Raw genomic sequence first — 27886 nt, forward strand, 5'->3', positions numbered from 1 at the left:
AAGAAAGTAAAATATCCTTACGAAACCTGATTTACTAAGACCAATGGCAACTATGAAGTAGCATCCCTGGACAGAACTATACAAAGCAAATGATTTACTTCTTTTTGTGGACAAACGTTGACATCCAACTTTACTGATTGAATTAGCAACATACTAATAGTAGTCCCACGACGACTTTCCAAGATCCTTTGATTCATGGATCTGACTAATGACCCGTTTACACTTCAGAACAGCTGTCTGATTCGTTGCAAACAGAACGTACTCCTTATCCCTCTCCTGTCTTTCCAAATATGTGGTCGACTGGCCAGCTGTATCCTCCTCCCCACGCTGTAAAAACTTATCTTTGAGTCTGAAGCCTCCTCTTCAATGTAGTAAAACTATCTTGGAGGAGATTCTGAAACATTGGAAAGGTGATAGAGAAGGAGTTGGAAAGGTGTGATGCTTATACCTTGACGGAGTGTATTCAGGCTTAGTGCAGTCCTAGTTTAGACCAATTGACTGTATGTGCCTATGGGTATTAATGTCCTTTTCTGGTTGCACTGTTTATGCAGCATCGGTACTGGTATCTACAGCGATTGGTTTTGATGAAAGAATGTTGCTCCACAGTGAGGCAAGCTATGAACTTGTGATTTATTTAATTTGAGCTAGCATATTGCATGATATAATGTTCCCACGTCAAGGGTGACCATTCTTTCTGTGAATAGCATGGATGATCGTCATAAATCTTGAAGTGCTCCTAATTGTGGTGTCAGTGAAACTTTTCATTTGATTGCTTCTTGTGTCTGGGGGATGCTTCTTCTGCAGCACGTTAAAGGACAACAGAAACTTATAATTATTAATTTTGCAATTATACAACTCATTTCATTTTGAATTGAAGCGAGGCTAAAATAGTATGGAAATATTTGAAGATGGGAGCTCAGTTTCTGTATTTCTGCCCAATTTGTCCAAGTGATGATTTATCTTTTTCAAACATATGTGCTTGTAATTATTTCACAAAAATAGCTGCATTTCAGAAGTTAGTTTCTGTGAGGTCTTGTCTTTTTGGCCACCTCTATTTTCTGTATCAGAATGTACTATCTGTAATATTTGTAGAACTGACATATCATATTTGTATATCCTATCAGATGGAAACTAAACCAAATCCACATCCCGAAAGACCCAACCGTCTTCGTGCAATTGCTGCTAGTCTGGCCGCTGCAGGTGCACACCAGAGATTAGTGTAATTATTTACTACAGTGTTTCAGCTTTGTATATCCAGAAAAAAGCAGCAGAGAAACTCGTGTGCACAAGTTCTGTGATTATTCTTTATGCTAATATTCAATCAAGATATTTATGATTTGTGCTCTGTTGAACTGTTCTCAGGCATATTATCGGATATAAACTAAACATATCAATCATATAATTCTAATCTATACACAACTAAATAATTATTTGTTGATGTACTGTAGCGGGATAACAGATAACATGATTATTCTCCCAGTCATATTAATTAAACTGGCTTGATGAACCAACCTTTCTATCTACTGCTTATCAAGTAAAGAATAACTATTATTTCCAATTTCAGGAATATTTCCCTCAAAGTGCGCCTTGGTACCTCCTCGAGAAATAACTAAGGAGGAACTCGTAATGGTAAGAATCCGACAAGTGGTTTGAAAGATTTATTAGTTTTGCTGCCATGTGTGCCCCTGTATGCATTGTTCATTTCAGAGTCTTGTTGATAGTCCTCATATATTTAAACTGTGGTAAATTTAGGTCCATACTTCAGATCACGTCGAAAGCGTAGAGCAGACGAAGAACATGCTTTACAGGTATTACTTGTTTAGTTTGTGATTAGAACTGTCATTGTGAGTAGAGTCTTTAGTTTAGTATTTTACCTTTTGTTTTGATTATAATGGATACATGTTTAGCATGTATTCTCATTCTTATGTCCTAGCATTTCTGGAAAGGTTGCATTGTTATAACATAATTCTGGGATCAATCTGTAGTTACTTCACTTCGGATACTTACGCAAATGGACACTCGGCATGTGCTGCCAAACTTGCAGCAGGTTTATGTGCTGATCTTGCTAGTTTGATAGTGTCTGGGCGTGTCCGGAATGGCTTTGCACTGGTACTGTCTGATGATCTCATATATTCAATTTTTCATCTCATTCATTATGACGAACTTGGTTATTATTTATCAATCCGCTTTGCATTTTTGTTGTACATGATGCTGACCTTGTGTTCTTGTCTACCTGAGGACAGGTGAGACCTCCTGGGCATCATGCTGGGGTAAAGCAAGCCATGGGCTTTTGTCTTCACAACAATGCAGCAGTGGCTGCATTAGCTGCACAAAAAGCAGGCGCCAAGAAAGTCTTGATAGTTGACTGGGTAATGCTAGTCACAAGCTTGCATTTAAATATGCACCATTAAATTTTGTTGGCATGCACCAATTTGTTTTCTTGTATTATGTCTATTTTATTGTAAATAGATACAGAAGTAAGTTTACCATTCTCATCAGTAGCATTGTTAACTATTATTGCAGGATGTGCACCATGGCAATGGCACACAGGAAATATTTGAAGGGAATAAATCAGTAAGTTCTCATCTTTATTTATTTACATTTCTAATTGCTCTATGCTCCTCCTTTTTGAGGGTATCTGTTATTTATTTGAATTGCTGTATTTCCATTTGCATGTGTTGCTACTACTATGAGCTTATCATTTTCGAAATTTGCAACTCTTATGTGGACAACTTTTTATCCTTCAGATTTTGTACATATCATTGCATCGCCATGAGGATGGAAGTTTCTACCCTGGAACTGGAGCAGCAGACGAGGTGACTATCTTTGAAGTGTTTGTAGTTGCGGAATAATTCACCAAAAGATCAACTGAATGAAACTAAGGCCGAGCTGAATATGTATAAGGAAGGGTGCACATGTAATTCATCGTATCCCTCAGTACATGCCATAAGAAGCCTTTTTCATCAGCACCACATGGATCTCGAAAGCTAATTACTAGTGGAATCCAGCTTTTCATCTCTATTTGTATGAGATGGCCTAACAAGATTCAGTGAATCTAAGAGCTTTGGACAATAGGGTATTAGGACCTGAGTTTATATACTATTTCATACATTAGCTTTAAGTACTACTCCCTCCGCCCCGAATTAGTTGTCTTAGATTTGTCTAGATGCGGATGTATCTAGATACAGTCAACTAATTTGGGACGGAGGTAATATTTGATACATGTCTAGCATTATATTATAATTCATTTTTTGCTACTGTGCAACTGTACTGCGTCCATTGAACCCAACCATCATTGTAACCAAGTTTCAATTGACAACGACATAGTTCCTTTTCAATATAGTTTGATTCAAGCTGTGAAAACTTGTATCTTATTTCTTGAATGTATATTACTTAAGGTGGGAGTTCTGGATGGTAAAGGATTCTCGGTAAATATACCTTGGAGTTGTGGTGGTGTCGGAGACAATGACTACATCTTTGCATTTCAGCATGTGGTGCTTCCAATAGGTAACGATTAAAAGAGTAAATTCTGCTTGGATTTCTAATAGTAGACATTTCACAACCCATGATATCCTCATTTTTCAGTTAGTAATTTCATTGTCTTAACGTGGTATTCTAGATCCTTAATAGAAATGATAGGTAAGATCTGTATTCACCATGATGGAATGAAGACTTGTTCGTTTAATATGCCATGCTGCTATTTTTGTTTGGAATACAACACCTTTTTTTTAAGGATACACCACTTCATTTCATTTTCATGTTTCCATGGACACCTCTTTATGTGATATTACCCGTTGTTTTTTATTGATGTTTACGTTCACACTGCATATTCTCATTTAGTGTTTTTCCTGTACGAGTGCAGCTACAGAATTTGCCCCAGATATCACCATTATATCTGCAGGATTTGATGCAGCAAGGGGTGATCCTCTGGGTTGTTGCGATGTAAGATTTCTCCTAATTTGAGTTGTTTAATTCTAAAACATACATGTTATTTCCTCTTTTGTGCATGTTTTCTGTTAGACAACTGAGATGATTGTGGGCACATACGTATAAAAACTTTAGACTTATGCAGAAGACTTCTCTTTTTGGAACATAGGCATACCTACTATATTCACATTATGTAGGAAGGTTATGTGTTGCTTGGGCTTCCTCACTTGTGAAAGCTAGACTTTTTAACCACGTCGGTAATTTTTGTACTTATTTTGGGACCACATTGATCCACCGAACTTCATCAAGAAATCTTAGGCTTATATACTATACCGCTGTTGCTTATTTAGGGAAGAGTTCACTGGTGTGGATGTGAGATTTATTCAGTTTGTTTTATCATACTAGAGCTTGCTCGAAGTTTTAGGAGCATCTCAAAGTTGGTTGAGATACCAGTTTGAACATTCAATCAAACTTCAATATTATCCATTCATACTTGTGTGCTACTTGGGTCCTTCAAAATTTTAGGTGCTTCATTTTTCTGGTTGACATGAATGCAGGCCAAATCATGTAATGGTAATGTTTATTTAATTTGATTATTTTTAGGTCACTCCTGCTGGATACTCTCAGATGACGTCCATGTTAACTGCTTGCTCAGAAGGAAAATTGTTGGTTATACTTGAGGGAGGGTAGGTACCCTGTTCTTATCTGAACTTATGGAGATAATAAAAGTTGACAGACCTAGAATTTAAAATGTGAAGCGGGATTTGTGATATGTAACTTGTACACTGTAAGCTGGACACCAAACCCTGTGTCACCATTATGCTCATGGTTTTTTGTCATTGTGGCATGTGAAATTTCTAACATCACCAGAATGTGTATATGTGTTCATCTAATGCTAGTGCGACAGATGTACTTCTTTTCCTGGATCTTTCCATGGATCCAAACGTTCTTATAATTTTTGTAGCCAATGTTCTTATAATTTTGTGCTGTTGTGGACACAAATATAACATCACAAGAGATGATTGCCTGTCTGTTCTGGAAACTAAGATGCATGCCATGGTGCTTCGATTTGAACTTTTGAGCAATGTTTTCGTAATTTTTTCCATTTTTGATCAAACAAGTTAAATCACGTGTTATTTGTTATTGAAGCACACATCAATACTTATGCATTGTTTTCATTATCCTGTCATCAATTTACAGATACAATCTTCGGTCTATATCCTCATCGGCAACTGAAGTTGTCAAGGTTTGTATTCTTCTCAACAATAACTATTTCTTGTAAGATGGGATTGGGATGTATAAATAACACAAACATGTTTGATTGGAATCAGCTGCTTCAGAATTCATCAACAAACAAAATTTTATGTATACATACTTACATAGACATCAAAAGTTGAAGAGCCACATTTTGGCATTTGGTTCAGTTATTGTTTGCTTTTATTGTTAATGCAGAGAAATAATTGGGATTTGTATGATGAACTATGTGAATACTTGCTACAAAGATTATGGTCGTAGATACTTCAGCGTTTTTGTATTGTCATCCTCCATTTGTCGTAGCATGCGTCTATAAAAACAATACAAGCAACTGCTTGAATCATTGCAGCTGAGAGAGATCTATGATTACACTGTTAGTGTAACATGATGATGCTTTGACGTATGTAGGTCCTACTCGCGGACGGTCCAAGTTATGGCACAGATGCAGCCGCACCATCAAAGGAGGGCATGCAGACTGTCTTACATGTTCTGGACATCCAGCGAAAGTATTGGCCAGTTTTAGTTCCAATCTTTGCATCACTTCAAGCGCAGCAGGGGCAGACTTCTTCCAAATATGGTAAGGACAATGCAACCAACAATGAATTTTAATTTTTGTTCTCCAACTCTAGTCTAGTATTGGTTTCTAGCCAACCTTGTAGAATCTCGGGGCATGCTGGTTGTGTTGGTCTTGATAACCAGATGTTTTGTGATTTCAACTCCCACATTAGTTTTTTACATGGCATAGAAGCTATCTGAGGATTAATAGACCACCTTGTTTTTGTCTAGCTAACGCCGAAAACAAGCTGAAGAGAAGGATGCTTATGGGAGGACCAGGGCCTGTGTGGTGGAAATGGGGAAGCAAGAGGCTTTTGTACGAAATACTGTTTGAGGGCCGCCGTCCAAGAAAGAGCAAGGCGAGAGGAAAATGAAGCTCTGACTGATGAAACAAAACCCTAGGTTGTTTTAGTTAGTGAGATGCTGAAGCCGCCTAACTGGCTTTCTGGTCAGTATAGTTGACATGGATAGTGTAGCTGGCTGATTGGTGTTCGGAAAGTAGATTACCTTGGCTTGCGTACACCCAGCCGATTTTTTGACTGAACAATTGAACGGTGGCCGTTGTCGTTGTTGATTGTGGACAGAGTTTCACAGGCAGCGATCCTGTCGTGTAGACATGTGTTTGGTGTTGTAGCAATGCATGAAATTTACCATCAGCCGTCCATGGTATGATGGCTCTGGCAGCTTGAGTTTTGGGTTCATAGCTGGCTATCTGGAGCCTGATTGGAATAGGATGCACCATTTCAGAGACTGCATGGAGAGAGAGAGATGCACCCGTATTGTTCCTTGTTTACAGTCTATTTCCTCCGTTCCTAAATATAAGACCTTTATAAACATGTTTGAGAGAGTATATTCATGCATTTTATTCATTATGTAGTCCATAATAAAATATCTAAAAAATCTTATATTTAAGAACTGAGGGAGTACAGACATTAAGTTGCTTGCGTGTCATCCATGGGAGCGTGACCTGCACGCAACCCGACTCCTGGTTGTAAGAGCATCTCCAGCCGTTCTCGCCCACGTTCTCCCCCTATGGGCTTGAATTAGGGCCGCCTGGGAGAGTGTTTAGAAAAAATCGGTGTGGTGGTTTGGGTTCCAAGTCGTCCCTAGTCGTTGATTTCGGTTCATTTTCGACGCAAATTGACCCACTTTTGATGCAAAATTGGATCAATTTTCGGCCCATATTCGGCATACTTCGGCATAAATTCAACATATGCTTATTTTTTTATCACATAGTTCATCACATAAATCAATATAAATTAAAATAGTTCAACAAATCAATACAAATCAAAATAGGTCAACAAGTAAAAACTCATAATTTATCACACATCGAGCTAGGCTTGCCCTTGAGCCTTCATAGGTGCTCCACCCAATCGTGCTGTAGTTTTGGAGTGAGGTGAATCCAAGTGTGCCGGTGCAATCCTTCTTGCACTTGAAGTAGCTGTCGAACTCCCTGATGGAATTCACAATCCCGAGGAAAAGCTTTCGGCTCATCCGATAGCGGCGCCGAAATACTTTCTCGCCGTGCAGTGGAGTGTCGGAGAAGTAGTCGGAGTAGAGCAAGCAACTTAATATTTGTATCTCGCTAGCCATTTTTGAGACCGTAAAACATAAATGCAGAGCATCTTCAAAATTCAAGTAGCGACTAGACATTGTAATTCATGGTAGACGAGATCCAGTCATGCCGCAAACAACGTTTAACTAGACACAAAGCATGAGGATGACAACAGTGCTCTCAGGTCTGGTACTTATTTGAGAAGGTGATGACTCAAAGTAAAAATAAAATAACATGAAAGTAAATAGAAAGTCCCTTCAGAGAGGGAAGCAGGGGTTTGCAGTGGTGCCAGAGCTCATATAGAAAATTAGAGATAAATTATTGTGGGAGGTACACACTTCCTATCAATGTTACGACCATGAGTTATCAATATCTTCCATGCTAAACAAATTAGAGGCAGTTCTCAAGCGGTAAAAGTAAAGGTTTACTCCCCCTCCACCAACAAACACACTCCACGGAGTCGAATCCACGGGTGCCGTCTATACCAACAACAATGCATCGGGAGTTTTGTTTAACTACTTGCGATTTATGATTTCGGGATTGGGAGTCCCTTTTTACCAGCCCCTCTCGTGCAAGGACGAGTGAATAAACACTCATCACGAGAATAACCCGCTTAGCATGGAAGATACTCACTGCCCCGTGTCGCTCCATGAGCGGTCCATGCACACAAAACAAAAGTTCATTTGAAGTATTAGAGGTGGCACATGCAAATTTACTTGGAACGACAGGGTAATACCGCATATAGGTAGATAGTGGACTCATCTGGAATAACTTTGTTTCAACGATTTTGATGCACAAGTAGTATTCCCGCTTAGTACAGGCGAAGGCTAGCAAATAGGTTGGGAAGAGACCAGCTAGAGAGTGAAGACGGTCATGAACATAAATATCATGGAAGCTATGTTGGTTTTGATTCAACTACATGCGTGAACATGTGCCAAGTCAATCCACTCGAACATTCAGAGGAGGATACCATATCATCGTACTACATCATAACCATTTTTAATGCATGTTGACATCCAAGATAAATCATTATCCACCCCTAGCTATTTAAGCATGACATAAACAATTATAATCTCTAACTGTCATTGCAAACATGTTTGATCATAATACGCTCAATCATGGATAAGTGTCTAAACATATTTACAAAAACAAAAACAAGTTGAGTTCATACCCGCTTCTCTCTACCACAGTCACTTTATCAAGTGTCGTCATTATTGCCTTTCACTTGCATGCAGGGACGGAGCCAGAAAATAGCGATAGAGGGAGGGTGGGAACTAGAACTAGAAGCATCAAAATCGTAGCATAGATATTCATATACCGTTGTAGATAATGAAAGATCTAGAAATAATGGAAGATCTAAAAAGTAAATATGCGGTTGTTCTGCAATAAGAATTCAAACAAAGTTGCTTATCTATTAATTTAAAGTCGACGTTATGCGGGAAAAAATTGGTTTGAAAAAGTTACGAATTGATTTGGTCATCTTCATCTTTCTGTCTACACAAATACAATTAGTCATCTATCAAATAAATGTTCATGCAATATGCATCCAGTGGGATGAAATTTGCACCTTCGGAGTTTGGCTAGCGGATAGGGGCCTGTGCAATTATAGATGATGCAAGCACGACATCGGCTGAAAACGCGTGCATACCATTGCGTAATACATCATATGCACTCTAGTTGATTCTTAGACTATTGGACTAACTAGAATGTTTCTAGTTATCTAGTTGTTAATGTTTGGAGTTCTACAATTCCACTCATACAGTTTGAAAGACACAAACTAATCTAATGTTGAAAATAAACTGACCTTTTGTTTTCTTGATGTGGTCGCTAATCCATGTGGCGAGCCGGTCGGTATGCGCCCGTTGATCAGTGCGAAGGCCCTTGTCTAATTATCCCCTTCCCTTCTTAATGGAGATCCAATGGACGATAGCAGGCGAGCCATCGACAGATTCAATCTCAAGAGGACGGAGGATCCATGCAGCAAGTTGGAAAGGAAGCGATTAGAGGAGAACTGACCTATGCGGATGTGCGTATTGCTCCTAGCCTAGCCCCTTTGTTTGTTGGGGAACGATTGCATGGGATTTTTTTCCTACGCATAGAAGACCTATCATGGTGATGATCATCTACGAGAGGAATATCGGATCTACATACCCTTGTAGATAGCTAAGAGGGAAGTGTTAAGAAACGCGGTTGATGTAGTGGAACGTCTTCACGATCCAAATCGCCGCCGTCCCACGATCCGTCCCGATCTAGCACCAAACAAACGACACCTCCGCGTTCAGCACATGTACAACTCGATGATGATATCCGCCTTCTTGATCCAACAAGAGAGACGGGGAAGTAGATGAGTTCTCCGGCAGCGTGATGGCGCGCCGGTGATGGTGGTGATCTATTCCTTCACGGCTTCGCCTAAGCACCACAGAAATCCGATCTAGAGGAGGAACTACAAACTAGAGGAGAGGGTAGCACGTGGCTGAAATTTTGTCTCAAAAACCCTCAAACCTCTAGTATATATAGGAGGAAGGAGGGGCTAGCCTTGAGCACCAAGGGAACCTCCCTTGGGCTCGGCCGAATAGGAGAGGAGGAGTCCTGCAATCCTACTTGGATTAGGACTCCTCCCCGAGTTGTCTACCTCTTTTGGTTTTTCCACTTTTTACCTCATGGGCTTTCTTTGGTTGACTAGTCAGACCATCAAGGGCTATTGCACCACCATCAAGTCCACGTGGACCTCTTGGGGAGTGGTGGGCCCACCTGGTGGACCCCCGGTAGCCATTCGTCACTCCCGGTACACTACCCGTAATGCCCGAAATCCTTCCGGAATCCAAATACCAATTTCCTATGTACCAATCTTCGTTTCTGGACCATTCCGGAACTCCTCGTGATGTCCGGGATCTCATTAGGACTCCGAACAAAACTTCGATCACTAGCACCTACAACTCAACTATACCAAAACGTCATCGAACCTTAAGTGTGCAGACCCTGCGGGTTCGAGAACTATGTAGACATGACCCGAGACACTCTCTGGTCAATATCCAATAGAGGAACCTGGATGTGCATATTGGATCCTACATATTCTACGAAGATCTTATCGGTTGAACCTCTATGTCAAGGATTCATATAATCCCGTATACTATTCCCTTTGTCTTTCGATATGTTACTTGCTCGAGATTCGGTCGTCGGTATCTCCATACCTATTTCAATCTCGTTATTGGAAAGTCTCTTTACTCGTTCCATAATACAAGATCCCATGACTAACTCTTTAGTCACATTTCTTGCAAGGCTTTGTATGTGATGTTGTATTACCGAGTGGGCCCAGAGATACCTTTCCATCACACGGAGTGACAAATCCCAGTCTTGATCCATGCTAACTCAACGGACACCTTCGGAGATGCCTGTAGAGCACCTTTATAGTCACCCAGTAACGTTGTGACAATTGATACACACAAGGCATTCCTCCGGTGTGAGTGAGTTACATGATCTCATGGTCGTAGGAATGAATATTTGACATGCAGAAAACAATAGCAACAAAATGACACGATCATATGCTATGTTTATAGATTGGGTCTTGTCCATCACATCATTCTCCTAATGATGTGATCCTGTCATCAAGTGACAACATTTGTCAATGGCTAGGAAACCTTAACCATGCTTGATCAACATGCTAGTAAACTAGAGACTCACTAGGGACACAATTTTGTCTATATATCCACACATGCATTTATGATTCCATTCAATACAGTTATAGCATGGATAATAAACGATTATCTTGAAACAGGAAATATAATAATAACTATTTTATTATTGCCTCTATGGAATATTTCCAACAGTATCCCACTTGCACTAGAGTCAATAATCTAGCCTCACATCTTCATGTGATTTACAATGTAATGAATCTAACACCCATACAGTTCTGGTGTTGTTCATGCTTTGCTCGTGGTAGAGGTTTAGTCAGCGGATCTGCAACATTCAGATCCGTGTGCACTTTGCAAATATTTATGTCTTCCTCCTTGATGTAATCGCGGATGGCGTTGAAGCGTCGCTTTATGTGTCTGGTCCTCTTGTGAAACCTTGGTTCCTTGGCTAGAGCAATTACACCAGTGTTGTCACAAAACAGATTGATTGGATCCAGTGCACTTGGCACTACTCCAAGATCTGACATGACCTTCTTGATCCATACACCCTCCTTGGTCACCTCTGAGGCAGCTATGTACTCCGCTTCGCATGTAGTATCAGCTACGACGCTTTGCTTGGAAATGCACCAGCTTACCGCACCCCCGTTAAGAACAAATACGTATCCGATTTGCGACTTAGAGTCATCCGGATCAGTGTCAAAGTTTGCATCGACGTAACCCTTTATGACGAGCTCTTCGTCACCCCCATAAACGAGAAACATTCCCTTAGTCCTTTTCAGGTACTTCAGAATATTCTTGACCGCCGCCCAGTGTTCCACTCATGGATCACTTTGAAACCTGCTTGCCATACTTATGGCCAGGCTGACATCCAGTCTTGTGCACATCATTGCATACATGATAGACCCTATGGCTGAAGCATAGGGGACGACACTCATCTTTTCTCTATCTTCTGCAATTACTAGACATTGAGTGTTACTCAACTTTATACCTTGTAACAGAGGCAAGAACCCCTTCTTGGATTGTTCCATTTTGAACTTCTTCAAAACTTTATCAAGGTATGTTCTTTGTGAAAGAGCTATTAGGCACATTGACTTATCTCTATAGATCTTTATGCCCAATATGTAAGCAGCTTCTCCTAGGTCTTTCATCTAAAAACTTTTATTCAAGTAATCCTTTACGCTTTCCAAAAACCTCACATTGTTTCCAATCAGCAATATGCCATCCACATATAATATTAGAAACGCTATAGAGCTTCCACTCACTTTCTTGTAAATACAAGCTTCTCCAAAAACTTGTATAAACCCAAACGCCTTGATCACCTCATCAAAGCGCTGATTCTAACTCCGAGATGCTTGCACCAGTCCATAAATGGATCGCTGGAGCTTGCACACCTTGTCAGCATTCTCTGGATCGACGAAACCTTCGGGTTGTATCATATACAACTCTTCCTTAAGAAACCCGTTAAGGAACGCCGTTTGACATCCATCTGCCAGATTTCATAATTAAAAAATGAAGCTATTGCTAACATGATTCGGACGGACTTAAGCATCGCTACGGGTGATAATGTCTCATCGTAGTCAACTCCTTGAACTTGTGAAAAACCCTTTGCCACAAGTCGAGCTTTATAAACGGTTGATACGTCCAAAACGTATCTATAATTTTTGATGATTTCATGCTACTTTTATGGTTTTGATAATTGTTTTTATATTAAGTTTATGATTTATTTGGACTAACCTATTAATAGTTGCAAAAGTGCACAATGTTCTTGTTTTACACTTTTATGTGTACAAACTATCGAAAATAGAAGAGGAAACCTTGTTAGAGTCGAATTGGGACTTTCCTGAAATCTGTCTGAAAACTCTTTTAAAAGATTGCCACGTTACGGGTTGAAAATGGCCTCAAACGGAAATCTCACAGAAGACAAAAAGTGTGGGAATTTTATGCTTATAATTCTAGACATAAAATTCGGCTCATTTGGAGTTCGGACGTTCCAGGAAAGCCCGTTTTATTGGAGGACAAATATCTGATTACGGGATTACGGGAATCGATGACGTGACTGAGTCAAACTCTTACCATATTTGATGGATTTGGCCAAGACACGACTTTGGGACCTCATTAGGGCTGAGAGGGGTCCCTAAGAAGGTTATATAGGTGCCCAAGAGCCCTTGGATCGAAGGGGCATCCATCGGAGGGCCAAGGATGATCGTCCCAGCTCATATAAGGAGAGGAAAACCCTGATTTCTGGGCAGCCACCAAGAGCCACGAAATTTCCTCGTCCCAGGCAGCCGCCTTGGGGTGGAGAACCACCTCCAAAGCAGAACCATCTCCAAGGAAGAAGGGGGCCAAGGGCCGCCGCCCCAAGGGCCGTGGCCGCCGTCTCCTCTTCGGGCTGCACCTCTCCATCAACCTCTTGCTGACCATGTCCATGTGTGAGTAGTTTCCCTCGGGGCTGAGGACTCTACGTGTAGCTATGTGGTTATCTCTCTCTCCCATGATGTGATCTTGATTGTGATCATAGGCTATGTTAATCTAGGGTGATCCCATGATGTTTCCCTTCTTCTATGTATTGGATTGATGTACTCACTTGATCTTATCTAGTATAATCTCCGATACCATGGTGAAACGGTCTATTGGACATGAATTAGAAGAATATTTTCATGAGTGATTTCCTCTTTTGTGAATTGATTGAAGATTGAGAGTCTCTTGGTGCTTGTCTTTGACTATCCTTGAGATACGTTGTAGTGATTGTGGTACTCTCTTTGGATGGCCGTGGTGACATTGGGAAATCCATAGACGAGAACTACGAACTCTGAGGTGTGCTTTTGTAGCCCTACATAATTCTCGTCCTATCTTGATCACAAAGCAATGAACTCTGAGTACGTCTCCATTGCACGTTTTAGTGGAAATATCATGTGATTAGACTATGTTAATGTTGTTGGGAGTTGCCACTAGTGAAAGTATGAAGCCTATGCCTTGTTTCTCACCATTATTACACCGTTTATGCTCACTTTTGTCACTTGCTACCTTGCTGTAATTTTTATTACAGATTTATATTACCTTGCTTTGACACACATATCACCCATATTTTACCATCTCTTCGCCAAACTAGTGCACCTATACAATTTACCATTGTATTAGGTGTGTTGGGGACACAAGAGACTTCTTGTTTCTTAATTGCAGGGTTGCTTGAGAGAGACCATCTTCAACCTCTACTTCCCTGAGTTCGATTAACCTTAGGTCATCCGTTTGAGGGAAATTGCTGCTATCCTACAAACTTCTGCGCTTGGAGGCCCAACATAGTCTACAAGAATAGAAGCGTGCATATACATCAATGGTCACATTACCGTTCGCATCGGTCTTCTTTTTAAAGATCCATTTGTTCTGAATAGCCTTGCGACCTTCAGGTAATACTTCCAAAGTCCATACTTTGTTTTCATACATAGATCCTATCTCGGATTTCATGGCTTCTAACCATCTGTTGGAATTCAGGCCCACCATTGCTTCTCCATAATTCGCAGGCTCATTGTAGTCTAACAACATGATAGACAAGACAGGATTCCCGTACCACTCGGGAGCAGTACGTGCTCTTGTGGACCCGTGAGGTCCGACAATAACTTGATCTGAAGCTTCATGATCATCATCATTAGCTTCCTCTTCAACTGGTATTGCCTCAACAGAAACTTCTTTCTGCCCTGCGCCACCATCTTGTTGAAGCAGAGATTCTGTAACGTCATCAAGTTCTATCTTCCTCCCACTCAATTCTTTAGAGAGAAACTCTTTCTCAAGAAAAGCTCCGTTCTTAGCGACAAACACTTTGCCCTCGGATCTGAGATAGAAGGTATACCCAACTGTCTCTTTTGGGTAACCTATGAAGACACACTTTTTCGCTTTGGGTTCCATCTTTTCAGGCTGAAGCTTTTTGACATAAGCATCGCATCCCCAAACTTTAAGAAACGACAACTTTGTCTTCTTGCCATACCATAGCTCATATGGTGTCATCTCAACGGATTTTGATGGTGCCCTATTTAAAGTGAATGCAACTGTCTCTAATACATAGCCCCAAAACGATAGTGCTAAATCGGTAAGAGACATCATAAGTCGCACCATATCTAATAAAGTACGATTACGATGTTCGGACACACCATTACGCTGTGGTGTTCCAGGCGGTGTCAACTGTGAAACAATTCCACATTGTCTTAAGTGAGAACCAAACTCGTAACTCAGATACTCTCCTCCTCGATCAGATCGTAGGAACTTGATCTTCTTGCTACGATGATTTTCAACTTCACTCTGAAATTGCTTAAACTTTTCAAACGTTTCACACTTGTGCTTCATCAAGTAGATATATCCATACCTACTCAAATCACCAGTGAAGGTGAGAAAATAACGATAACCGCCACGCGCCTCTATGCTCATTGGTCCGCACACATCAATATGTATGATCTCCAATAAGTTACTCGCACGCTCCATTGTTCCAGAGAACAGAGTCTTAGTCATCTTACCCATGAGGCATTGTTTGCATGTGTCAAGTGATTCAAAAACAAGTGACTCCAAAAGTCCATGAGCATGGAGTTTCTTCATGCACTTAACACCAATATGACCTAAGCAGCAGTGCCACAATAAAGTGGTGTCATCATTGTTAACTCTACATCTTTTGGCTCAGTGTTATGGATATGAGTGTCATCACAATCGAGATTCAACACGAACAAACCCCTCACATTGGGTGCATGACCATAAAAGATATTACTCATATAAATAGAACAACCATTATTCTAAGACTTAAATGAGTAACCGTCTTGCAATAAACAAGATCTAGGTATAATGTTCATGCTCAACCAGGCACCAAATAAAAATTATTTAAGTTCATAAATAATCCCGATGGTAACTGAAGTGAGACCGTGCCCACGGTGATCGCATCAACCTTGGAACCATTTCCCACGCGCATCATCACTTCATCCTTTGTGAGCTTTCGTTTATTCCGCAAATCTGTTTCGAGTTGCAAATGTGAGCAACATAACCGATATCAAATACCCACACACTACTACGAGAGTTGGTGAGGTACACATCAATAACATGTATATCACATATACCTTGTTTGGCGTTGGCCACCTTCTTATCGGCCAGATACTTGGGGCAGTTGCGCTTCTAGTGACGAGTGCCCTTGCAACAATAGCACTCAGTTTTCGGCTTAGGCCGAGCCTTCGGTTTCTTCGTCGAAGGGGCAACGGTTTTCCCACTCTTCTTGGAGTTACCCTTCTTGCCTTTGCCGTTTTTCTTGAAACTAGTGGTCTTATTGACCATCAACACTTGATGTTCTTTCTGGATTTTTGACTCAACGACTTTCAGCATCGCAAATAACTCGCTGGGTGACTTATTCATCCCTTGCATGTTATAGTTCAACACGAAGCTCTTGTAGCTAGGTGGCAGTGATTGAAGAATGCTGTCAGTGATAGCTTCTTGCGGGAGAGCGATCCCCAACTCAGCTAGACGGTTTGAGTACCCAAACATTTTGAGCACATGTTAACTAACAGACGAATTCTCCTCCATTTTGCAAGCATAGAATTTATCGGAGGTCTCATACCTCTCGATCGGGGCATTCTTCTCAAATATAAACTTCAACTCCTGGAACATCTCATATACTCCATGACGTTCAAAACGTCTTTGAAGTCCCGGTTCTAAGCCATACAAAACTGCACATTGAACTAGTGAGTAGTCATCCTTACGAGCTTCCCAAGCGTTCAAAACATCTTGGTCAGCCGTAGCGGGTGGTTCATCTCCTAGCGCTGCATCAAGGACATAATTATTTTGCCTAGCTTGGAGGATAAGCCTCAGATTTCGAGCCAAGTGTACAAAGTTGCTACCATCTTCTTTCAACTTAGCGTTCTCTAGGAACGTATTGAAATTCAGGGTTTCCACTGCGCGAGCCATTGATCTACAACATAAAATTTTGCAAAGATTACTTAGACTATGTTCAAGACAATTGAGTTGAGCTAATCATATTACTAATAAACCCCCACTCAAATAGACATCCCTCTATTCATTCGAGTGTCGCATGATCCAAATTCACTAACTCAAGTCCGATCATCACGTGAGTTGAGTATAGTTTCAGTGGTGAACATCTCCATGTTGATCATATCTACTATATGATTCATGCTCGACCTTTTGGTCCCTTGTGTTCCGAGGCCATGTCTGTACATGCTAGGCTCGTCAAGTTTAACCCGAGTGTTCCATGTGTGCAACTCTTTTGCACCCTTTGTATGTGAATGTTAAGTCTATCACACCCGATCATCACGTTGTGTCTCGAAACGATGAACTGCCGCAACAGTGCATAGTCGGGGAGGACACTATTTTATCTTGAAATTTTAGTGACGGATCACCTTATAATGCTACCATCATTCTAAGCAAAAGAAGGTGCATAAAAGGACTAACATCACATGCAAATCATAAGTGACATGATATGGCCATGATTTTGTGCTTCTTGATCTCCATCAGCAAAGCATCGGCATGATCTTCATCGTCACCGGCGCCACACCATGATCTCCATCATCATGATCTCCATCATTGTGCCGCCATCGAGGTTGTCGTGCTATCTATGCTATTACTACTAAAGCTACTACCACACACGTTAGTTTAAAGACAACCCTATGGCTCCTGCCGGTAGCCGTAGCATCGATGTGCAAGTCGATATTTAACTATTACAACATGATCATCTCATACATCCAATATATCACATCATGTCTTTGGACATATCTCATCACATGCATACCCTTCAAAAACAAGTTAGACGTCCTCTAATTTGTTGTTGCATGTTTTACGTGGCTGCTATGGGTATCTAGTATGATCACATCTTACTTACGCAAAGCCACAACGGTGATATGAAAATTGCTATTTAACCTTCTCCAAGGACCACCTCGGTCAAATCCGATTCAACTAAAGTTGAAGAAACAGACACCCGCCAGTCATCTTTATGCAACAAGTTGCATGTTAGTCGATGAAACAGGTCTCTCGTAAGCGTACGAGTAAGGTTGGTCCGGGCCACTTCAATCCAACAATACCGTCGAATTGAAAAAAGACTAAGGAGGGCAGCAAATCGAACATCAACGCCCACAAACTCTTTTGTGTTCTACTCAAGATTTCATCTATGCATGAACCTAGCTCATGATGCCACTGTTGGGGAACGTTGCATGGGAAACAATTTTTTTCCTACGCACACGAAGACCTATCATGGTGATGATCATCTACAAGAGGGAGATCGAATCTACATACCCTTGTAGATGCTAAGCGGTTGATGTAGTGGAACGTCTTCGCGATCCAAATCGCCGCTGTTCCACGATCCGTCCCGATCTAGCACAGAATGAACGACACCTCCGCGTTCAGCACACGTGCAACTCGATGAAGATCTTCGCCTTCTTGATCCAGCAAGAGAGATGGGAAGTAGATGAATTCTCCGGCAGAGTGACGGCACGCCGGTGATGGTGGTGATCTATTCCTACAAGGCTTCACCTAAGCATCGCAGAAATCCGATCTAGAGGAGGAACTACAAACTAGAGGAGAGGGTAGCACGTGGCTGAAATTATGTCTCAAAAACTCTCAAACCTCTAGTATATATAGGAGGAAGGAGGGTCTAGCCTTGAGCACCAAGGGAACCTCCCTTGGGCTCGGCCAAATAGGAGAGGAGGAGTCCTGCTCCAATCCTACTTGGATTAGGACTCCTCCCCAAGTTGTCCACCTCTTTTGGTTTTTCCACTTTTTACGTCGTGGGGTTTCTTTGGTTAACTAGTCCGCCCATCAAGGGCTGTTGCGCCACCATCAAGTCCATGTGGCCCTCTTGGGGAGTGGTGGGCCCACCTGGTGGACCCCCGGTACCCATTCGTCACTCACGGTACACTGCCGGTAATGCCCGAAATCCTTCCGGAATCCAAATACCAACTCCCTATATATCAATCTTCGTTTCCGGACCATTCCGGAACTCCTCGTGACGTCCGGGTCTCATCCGGGACTTTGAAATAAACTTCGGTCACCAGCACCTACAACTAAACTATACCAAAACGTCACCGAATCTTAAGTGTGTAGACCCTGCGGGTTCGAGAAGTATGTAGACATGACCCGAGACACTCTCTGGTCAATATCCAATAGCGGGACCTGGATGTCCATATTGGATCCTACATATCTACGAAGATCTTATCGGTTGAACCTCTATGTCAAGGGTTCATATAATCCCGTATACTATTCCCTTTGCCCGTCGGTATGTTAGTTGTCTGAGGTTCGATCGTCGGTATCTCCATACCTATTTCAATCTTGTTACTGGCAAGTGTCTTTACTTGTTCCATAATACAAGATCCTGTGATTAACTCTTTAGTCAAATTGCTTGCGAGGCTTTGTATGTGATGTTGTATTACCGAGTGGGCCCAGAGATACCTTTCCGTCACACGGAGTGACAAATCCTAGTCTTGATCCATGATAACTCAACGGACACCTTCGGAGATGCATGTAGAGCACCTTTATAGTCACCCAGTAACGTTGCGACGTTTGATACACACAAGGCATTCCTCCGGTGTGAGTGTGAGTTACATGATCTCATGGTCATAGGAATGCATACTTTACATGCAGAAAACATACCAACAAAATGACATGATCATATGCTATGTTTATAGTTTGGGCCTTGTCCATCACATCATTCTCCTAATGATGTGATCCTGTCATCAAGTGACAACACTTGTCTATGGCTAGGAAACCTTAACCATCCTTGATCAACATGCTAGTCAACTAGAGACTCACTAGGGACACATTTTTGTCTATATATCCACACATGCATTTATGTTTTCATTCAATACAGTTATAGCATGGATAATAAACGATTATCTTGAAATAGTAAATATAATAATAACTATTTATTATTGCCTCTAGGGCATATTTCCAACATTGTTTTCCAAATGATGGGCTTCTTTGCATTTTTCTTTTTCTAAGATTTTGGCATGTTACGAGTACATGGGCCGTGACAATTGGAGGGACAGATGCACAAGGGGGGGGGGGGCGAGACATGGCACAGACACTGTTGCGTACGCAAAAAATCTAGTAACTAATCGACATCACGGGTGACGCGATCGTCAGGGGGCGGGGTCTCTCCGCCCCTCGTACCCCATTGAATCCGCCCGTGCTTGCATGACCGAACTATATGAAAATAATAATGGTGCAAGAATGCCATGGACTAAGATGGAATCTGCAACATTTTATTCAAAATGATAAGACAAAGTAATATGGACTCTTTATTAGATCAATAACAATGCATACGAGAGCCACTCAATATTTTCATCGTGGTCTTCCCCTTGGGTATAACTCAAAGAAGGGAAAAGTAATTAAGAGAAACACACTAAAATATTTTTGGAAGTTTTAGTTTTTCTAGAAGAAAGCAAATTAAAGAAGGGAAAACTAAAATGAGAAAAACTATTTACATGAGAAAGCTCCCAACAAGTAAAAGAAGAAAAGATAAATCTTTTTGCGTTTCCTTTTAATACTACAACTAAATTACGCTATAAAGAAAAACCGAAAAGAAGTGAGAAATGTTTTTGGATTTTCTGCAAGCTTTTGAAACACACAAAAGAAGCCAAGAAAATAAATCTAACATGGATTATACAATGCAAGAGTGTGAACACCGGCAACTAGAATATGTAAGCATGAATGTAAAGTCGGTGGAAACACGTACTCCCCCAAGCTTAGGCATTTGGCCTAGCTTGGTAATCACCACGCGTTGTAGCCGTCCGGCCTCATGTCGAAGTGTTTGGTGGCGGCACCAGAGAGTCCCACTCCCGGGCTCCTGCTCAGCCGCTGCATGGGCGTTCCAGAAGGCAATAATGTCCTTAGGCATGATCCTGTATCCGTTCCTAGCAATAGAATCAAACAATGCAAGTGCAGGAAACGGAATAACATCACGGATAACCTCACTAAAAACTAAGTTATAACGAAGGTTATCCAAGGAATCATCACTGTCAATAAAATGGTGATCTACCATAGACTAGTGATCTAGATAAGCTCATGGTAAAAGATAGTCATCATGACGAAATGGGATGTTAAAGCGTTTTGCTAAGCGAGTGGCATAAATACCACCGTGGATTTTACCCTTAGATCTCTTAGTGTGTAAACGACGAGCAATAATAGCTCACACATTAAAGGTGTGATCGTTGTGGATTGCTTGGCGTACAATGGCAAGGTCACGAGTGCTAAGTATACTGCCATTCTCCCTAGCAGTTAAACACTTCATGACAAATAAAGTGAAGTAATGCACCGAAGGAAAGTGCAGGCCAGTGGCAGTGGCTTTTGACACGCCTCTTTTCTCACCGACCATTAAAGTGAGCAGGAAATCCTCAAACTCAGCCGACTTGGGTTCTCATAACTCCCCGTGAGAGGGAATTAAACATCTCTCACAGAATTCAATAAGCGACATTTGGCGGGTTTCAGCATATAGATTAAACCGCACTGAAGGTGGATCATGCCTATTTATAAAATAGAAATTTTGAACAAAGGAATTAGTGAGGGTATGGTATTGGTCACACTCATCTGTGATGAAGTTGGTTAACCCAGCATTTTCCACGAATTGCACAAACTCATGGTGGAATCCGGCTTGTTCCATGAAGGGAGTGTGTGGCCATTCACATGGCCGGACCTCCGTCAATCGCGGGGTGGTGAGTCCATCAGGAGATGATTCACCAACAACCCCCATGGCATTCTTCTTGGAAGAACTCCTCCTGAAGAGGTTCATTTTTCCAAGAACAAATTTCTGAAATTTTTTGGGTCCCAAAATAAAGTTAACAAAACTCCACAAGAATGATAGCAACTACTCATAAGGACGCCTAGAGCTTAAAACAAGCATTCAAACTACTTGGAAATTCAAGAATTCAACATGCAAGCTCATCTACAACCACATCTAGAGTAGCTTATTACTTCTAAGATAAACCACTAAAGCAAAAACTAATTGTAGGAGTGGGGGAGTTACATACCAAGGAGCAATCCCCGAAAACAGTTTCAGAAATGAAGTTTCGAGCAAAGAGATCAAAATCCACGAGTTTAAGAGCAAGAACGAGAGAGAGAGAGAGAGAGAGAGATTTTCTGGAGGTAAGAGAGGCAGTGAGCTAAAGGATTAAGTGAGGGGACCCCGTGAGGCCCACTAACCACCAGGGCGCGCCTGGTGGGGGTGGCACGCCCTGGTGCCTAGTGGGCACCTGGGACATCCCTTTGTGATGTTTTTTGTGCCAGATATTCTCAGTTATCCATAAAAACCATGCGAAAATTCCAGGTCATTTGGATAATTTTATTTTTGGGCACTTTTTTATTGCGCGGAAAATTGAGAAAGCATGATAATCATGGCATTTATTTTATTTAAATAAAAATATCAGGAAAATTAAAATGGGTACAGGGAGTTGTGCCTACTGAATTCATCAATCTCACGCCTCTTGAAAAATGATTCATTAACAAGGTTGATCAAGTCTTATTAACAACCACTTCCAATTAGTATGACCCCGAAGAATTTTCGTAAAACACTAGGTTACCTCAATGGAGATGTGCATATCCCCAACAATAAGTATCTCATATTTATTTTTGGCAGTAGGTAGATGTAGTTGAAAACATCCATTGGTGGTAGTCGGAGATTTTTCAATAACATTAACACCATTCACTTGAAATTGTTTCCTCGGAAAATGCACCATATGTTCTTTATCATTGACATGAAAAGTGACCTTGCTTTTGTTGCAATCAATAACAGCCCATGCATTATTTAAGAAAGGTATACAAAGGTTAATCGATATGTTGCCGTCCTCGGGCATATGAAGTATAACAAAGTCTGTCAAGATAGTAACATTCGCAACAACAACGGGTACATCCTCACAAATACCGATAGGTGATACATCTCCAACGTATCTATAATTTTTGATTGTTCCATGCTATTATATTATATGCTTTGGATGTTTTATATGCATTTATATGTTGTTTATATTATTTTTGGGACTAACCTATTAATCTAGAGCCTAGTGCCAATTTATGTTTTTCCATGTTTTTGAATATTGCAGATAAGGAATATTAAACGGAGTCCAAACAGAATAAAATCTTTGGAAAGATTTTTCTTGGACCAGAAGACACGCAACACACTTCGAGTAGGGGGCAAGGTAGTTGCTTGGAGGCCACAAGACTGCGCGGCGCGCCCTGGGGGCGGGGGGCCACGCTCTCTGGATTGTGCCCCCCTGCAGGTCTCCTAACCCTAATTCTTGGCCTATAAAATCCCAAATATTCCAGTATCGCCAAAAAGAGCCACGAAAATACTTTTACGCCGCCGTGAGCCTCTATTCCCGAAAGATCCAATATGGGAGCCTTTTCCAGTAATCTGCCGGAGAGGGAATTGATCACGGAGGGCATCTACATCAACTCCATTGCCCTCCGATGATGCGTGAGTAGTTCACCACAGACCTATGGGTCCATAGCTAGTAGCTAGATGGCTTCTTCTCTCTCTTTGATCTTCAATACCATGTTCTTCATGATCTTCATGGAGATCTATACGATGTAATACTCTTTTGCGGCGTGTTTGTCGAGATCCAATGAATTGTGAGTTTATGTTCAGATTATCCATGAATATTATTTGAGTCTCTTCTGAATTCTTATATGCATGATTTCATATCTTTGCAAGTCTCTTCGAATTATTTGTTTGGTTTGGCGAACTAGATTGGTAATTCTTGCAATGGGAGAAGTGCTTAGTTTTGGGTTCAATCTTGCGGTGTCCTCACCCTGTGACAGTAGGGGTAGCGAGGCACGTATTCTATTGTTGCCATCAAGGTTAAAAAGATGGGGTTTTCATCATATTTCTTGAGTTTATCCCTCTACATCATGTCATCTTACGTAATGCATTACTCTGTTCTTCATGAACTTAATACTCTAGATGCAGGCAAGAGTAGGTCGATGTGTGGAGTAATAGTAGTAGATGCAGAATCGTTTCGGTCTACTTGATACAGACGTGATGCCTATATGCATAATCATTGCCTTGGATATCTTCATAATTATTTGCTTTTCTATCAATTGCTCGACAACAATTTGCCTGGGAAGATACATAGCAAGATTACCAAGTACCCATCACAAACTCATCTCCTGCATATACTTTATTTGCCATTTGTCTCTCATTTTCCTCTCCCCCACTTCTAAAAATATTTTCAGAAAATACCAAAAATATTTTCGTTTTTTATTTGCCCTTTTTCCGTTCGTCTTTTTCTTTGCTTGCTTGTGTGCTAGATCTATTCGCTACCACCATGTCTGAATCTTGAAGATAATAATGATTTCCATAGAGAACCTACTATTATCCATACAAGAAAACTCCGTGTAGGTAGTGGCAATATCATGGGAAAAGGTGTTATTCAAGATTTCTTTACTTGTGGTAGTATGCTACCTACTTTAGGTGGGTCTATCCTCAATAAAACTAGTCTCGTGGATGCCATAACACTTCTAATACTTGAACTTGAGAGACAATTTATTCATATGCATCCTTGCATACAAAGGATTTTCCTTGAGTTCTCTAATATTCAACTTGCTTCCGTTAAGCGTGCCGCCACTATATTTCTAGCCCACGAGTTTAGATTCATTATGAAATAGGCTAATGAAATTTTGGCTCATTATTAAGTTAATGGTAGATGTCCCCCCATTATGGAGATCCTTTTTAATCAAGAATAAATAATGAGATTGCAGTCTCCGGATTATGTGGCTTATAATGAAAATTTGAGAAGAAGGGTTCCCATTGAGGCACTTATTGTATTGTTGCCATCAAGGATAAAAGGATGGGGTTTTCATCATATTGCTTGAGTTTATCCCTCTACATCATGTCATCTTACTTAATACGTTACTCTGTTCTTCATGAACTTAATACTCTAGATGCAGACAGGAGTCGGTCGATGTGTGGTGTAATAGTAGTAGATGCAGAATCGTTTCGGTCTACTTGATACATATCAGATGCCTATAAGCATAATAATTAACTTGGATATCTTCATAATTATTTGCTTTTCTATCAATTGCTTGACAGTAATTTGTTCACTCACCGTATTATTTTCCTTTATGAGAGAAGCCTCTAGTGAAACCTATGCCCCCGGGTCTATATTCCATATCATATTTTCAGATCTATAAACCAAAAATAACAAAAAAATACTTTGCTACAATTTATTTACTTTAGTTTTATTTTCACATCTATCAATATTTTATATCTATCTCTAGGAGATCTCATCCTTGCAAATAAATCTGAAGGGATTGACAACCCCTTTATAGCGTTGGGTGCAGGTGTTTGATTATTTGTGTAGGTACTACTATTGGAGTCTCGCTTGTTCCTCCTACTAGGTTGATACCTTGGTTCTCAACAAACTGAGGGAAATACTTATCTACTTTGCCGCAGCACCCTTTCCTCTTCAAGGAAAAACCAACGCAAGCTCAAGAGGTAGCAATAGGTATGGAAGTTGATTTGTCAGCCATTTGCAATGAAATTGCAGTAGGTGTGAGTTTATTCAAGTCAAGTCTTTTGTATAAAGAGAAAGGAATAATGCTAACACCGACTCCTAGATCACATAAAGCAGTTTTCACATAGTTTCTTTTTATGGAACATGGTATAGTTGGTATTCCTGGATCTCCTAGTTTTTTTAGGTACTCCATACTTAAAAGAGTAATTATAAATCATGGTAGTGATGATGTCTTTCATGTACTTGCCATAAGGGGCCATCTTTAAAAGATCAGTTAAACGAGTACGCAAAAATACTGGCCTAAGCATTTCAGCAAGGCGTTCAAATTCTTCATCATCTTTTTTCTTAGTTGGTTTGGGTGGATAAGGCATGGGTTTTTGAACCCACGACTCTCTTTATTTGCCATGCTTTCTAGCAACAAAATGTCTTTTATCATAATGTTTATTCTTAGGTTGTGGGTTATCAAGATCAAAATTAGCTAGGTTCTATCTCAACATCATTATCTGGTTCTTTATCATTGTCAGGTTGAGCATCTACATGAGCATCATCATTATCATTTTTATTATCACTAGTTGAATGATCACTACGAGATTGAGTTTTAGCATCATAGATAGAGATATCATTAGAATTAGCAGAAGGTTTTTCTACTTCAGGTTCACTAGAAGTATGCAAGGTCCTATCATTTTTCCTTTTCTTCTTCCTATAAGGACTAGGTGTATCAACATTAATTATTTGTGAATACTTTTCAGTTCTTTCAGGATGACCTTTTGGATATAGTGGATCTTGAGTCATTGTTCCTCCTCTAGTCATTACTCTAATAACATGATCATTCATATTATTAGTCATTTCATGAAGTAACTCACTTTGGGATTTAGCAACTTGTTCTAGTTGGTTTTGAACCATAGAAGCATGTTTTCCTACACATCTTACATGATGGGGTTATAGTCCCAGGGTAGGGTCATAGGTCTGCCCTATAGGTCCTACCCAAGGACTATCCTTCATAGAGGACAAGGCCCTTAGACAGTTCCGACTGAACTGTGGACGCCCTCATCATCCAGTCGGCGACGATCCACTCGGAGCATATATAACGTACCGACTGGAATCCACTCTGCATGTCGTAACCTCCCAGGAGGGCAACGGTCATACGTTTTCATACACCATAACTACCATTAAAGGCTTACATTAACAGTAACGCCGTCGTTTACTCGCCACTACTCCACCCCTGTTCACGGGACCATTATGAAGGGCAGTGCACTCTATATAAGCCGCCCTTCAGCACTGGTACAGGGGTTGGCACTTGCTGTAATCCCTTAATACACTCGACACAAAGCTCCCAAGAGCACTCAGACGTAGGGCTTTTACCTCCACCGTAGAGGGGCCTGAACTCATACATCCTCGCCGTAGCTAAGGCTCTGCCCATACACTTTCGTACCCCATACTTCTACTGTCAGACTTATACCCACGACAGTTGGCGCCCACCGTGGGGCAGGCGTCTAAGCGACTTCCGGCGAGTTTGCGATTTCACCTTTTCGTCATGTCGTCCGGCGGAGATCTGCGCATGGGTCATGAGATCCTCTTCGGTGCACTCTCCTTCATCGCCGATGATTCGGCATGGCTTCAGGATGCGCCCCTCGACATCGAGACGCTTCCGAGTCGCGGGGCTACGCACTTCCGTGCCAGTTCCTGCGGTGTTCTTCTTCTCCAGCCATCGACCCCGGTGTCGATCTTTGTCCCCGTCACGCGCCGCAACAAGCGATCCGGTCGCTCGCAACTCCAGCGTTGGGTGCGACACGCCCTAGCGCGACAAAACATGTGCTCTCAAGTGGTGGTGCTTGAATCGGTTGTAGTCCCGCGGTCATCTCGGTGCTTGGAGTCAGTTCCGACTAAACTACCTTCCGAGTATCAGGGTCACGGGCCTGCAGCCGAAGTACTCATGGCTGATTCCCACGAAAGTCCCCCCGGGACTGGTCGGAATGAGCGTGAGATCGGAGAATCCTCCGGCGCTCGTCATCAGCACCTTCGTTCTTCCAGTCGATGCACTCGCCGGAGCAACGTCGAGGTGTTCCGCACACCCATCCTCAACTTGGCTACTACCGCCAGGATCACTGATTCTCTCCAGCCGACTGATTCGGAGGCTGGTAGAGGAATCGAGCAGATCCGTGCCTTGTTACATACGGCGCAACAGCAAAACTCGGCGGTCTCCCAGTCGCACAACAAGATCCACAACAGTTCCGTTCAAGCGAACACACATCGGTCGGTTTTCAGTCCCGGCTCTCACCAGCGACACAGAGGGCGCAGCCGTTCCAGGGACCCGAGTCGGAATTTGCTCTCCATTCGGTCTCATCCCGAAGATCGTCGCCGTTCGCGTACTCCTCCGCGGAGTGGGCCTTACGGACCCCGGCATTACGATGATCATCGTTCGGGCGGTGGCGCGCATGATCAAAGGCCTGATGCAAGAGGGTATATCACTCAGAAGAAGGTTGATAGAAGTC

The 27886-nt window shown here is 41.5% G+C and overlaps 1 protein-coding gene across 1 annotated transcript; it reads left to right on the top strand.

Moving 5' to 3' along the window:
- The first annotated feature begins 505 nt into the window (after positions 1-505).
- Positions 506-6425, top strand: LOC123395110 (histone deacetylase 15-like). The gene is given in 15 exon segments (XM_045090044.1): positions 506-610; positions 1125-1200; positions 1565-1629; positions 1753-1808; positions 1986-2109; positions 2244-2369; positions 2524-2574; positions 2748-2816; positions 3399-3507; positions 3863-3942; positions 4531-4613; positions 5128-5173; positions 5590-5758; positions 5968-6107; positions 6109-6425. Coding segments are annotated over 15 exon segments (1314 nt in total). The 5' UTR covers positions 506-520; the 3' UTR covers positions 6139-6425.
- Positions 6426-27886: the final 21461 nt, after the last annotated feature.

The sequence above is a fragment of the Hordeum vulgare genome, chromosome 5H (genome assembly GCF_904849725.1).
Source record: "Hordeum vulgare subsp. vulgare chromosome 5H, MorexV3_pseudomolecules_assembly, whole genome shotgun sequence".
Classification (NCBI taxonomy): Eukaryota; Viridiplantae; Streptophyta; class Magnoliopsida; order Poales; family Poaceae; genus Hordeum; species Hordeum vulgare.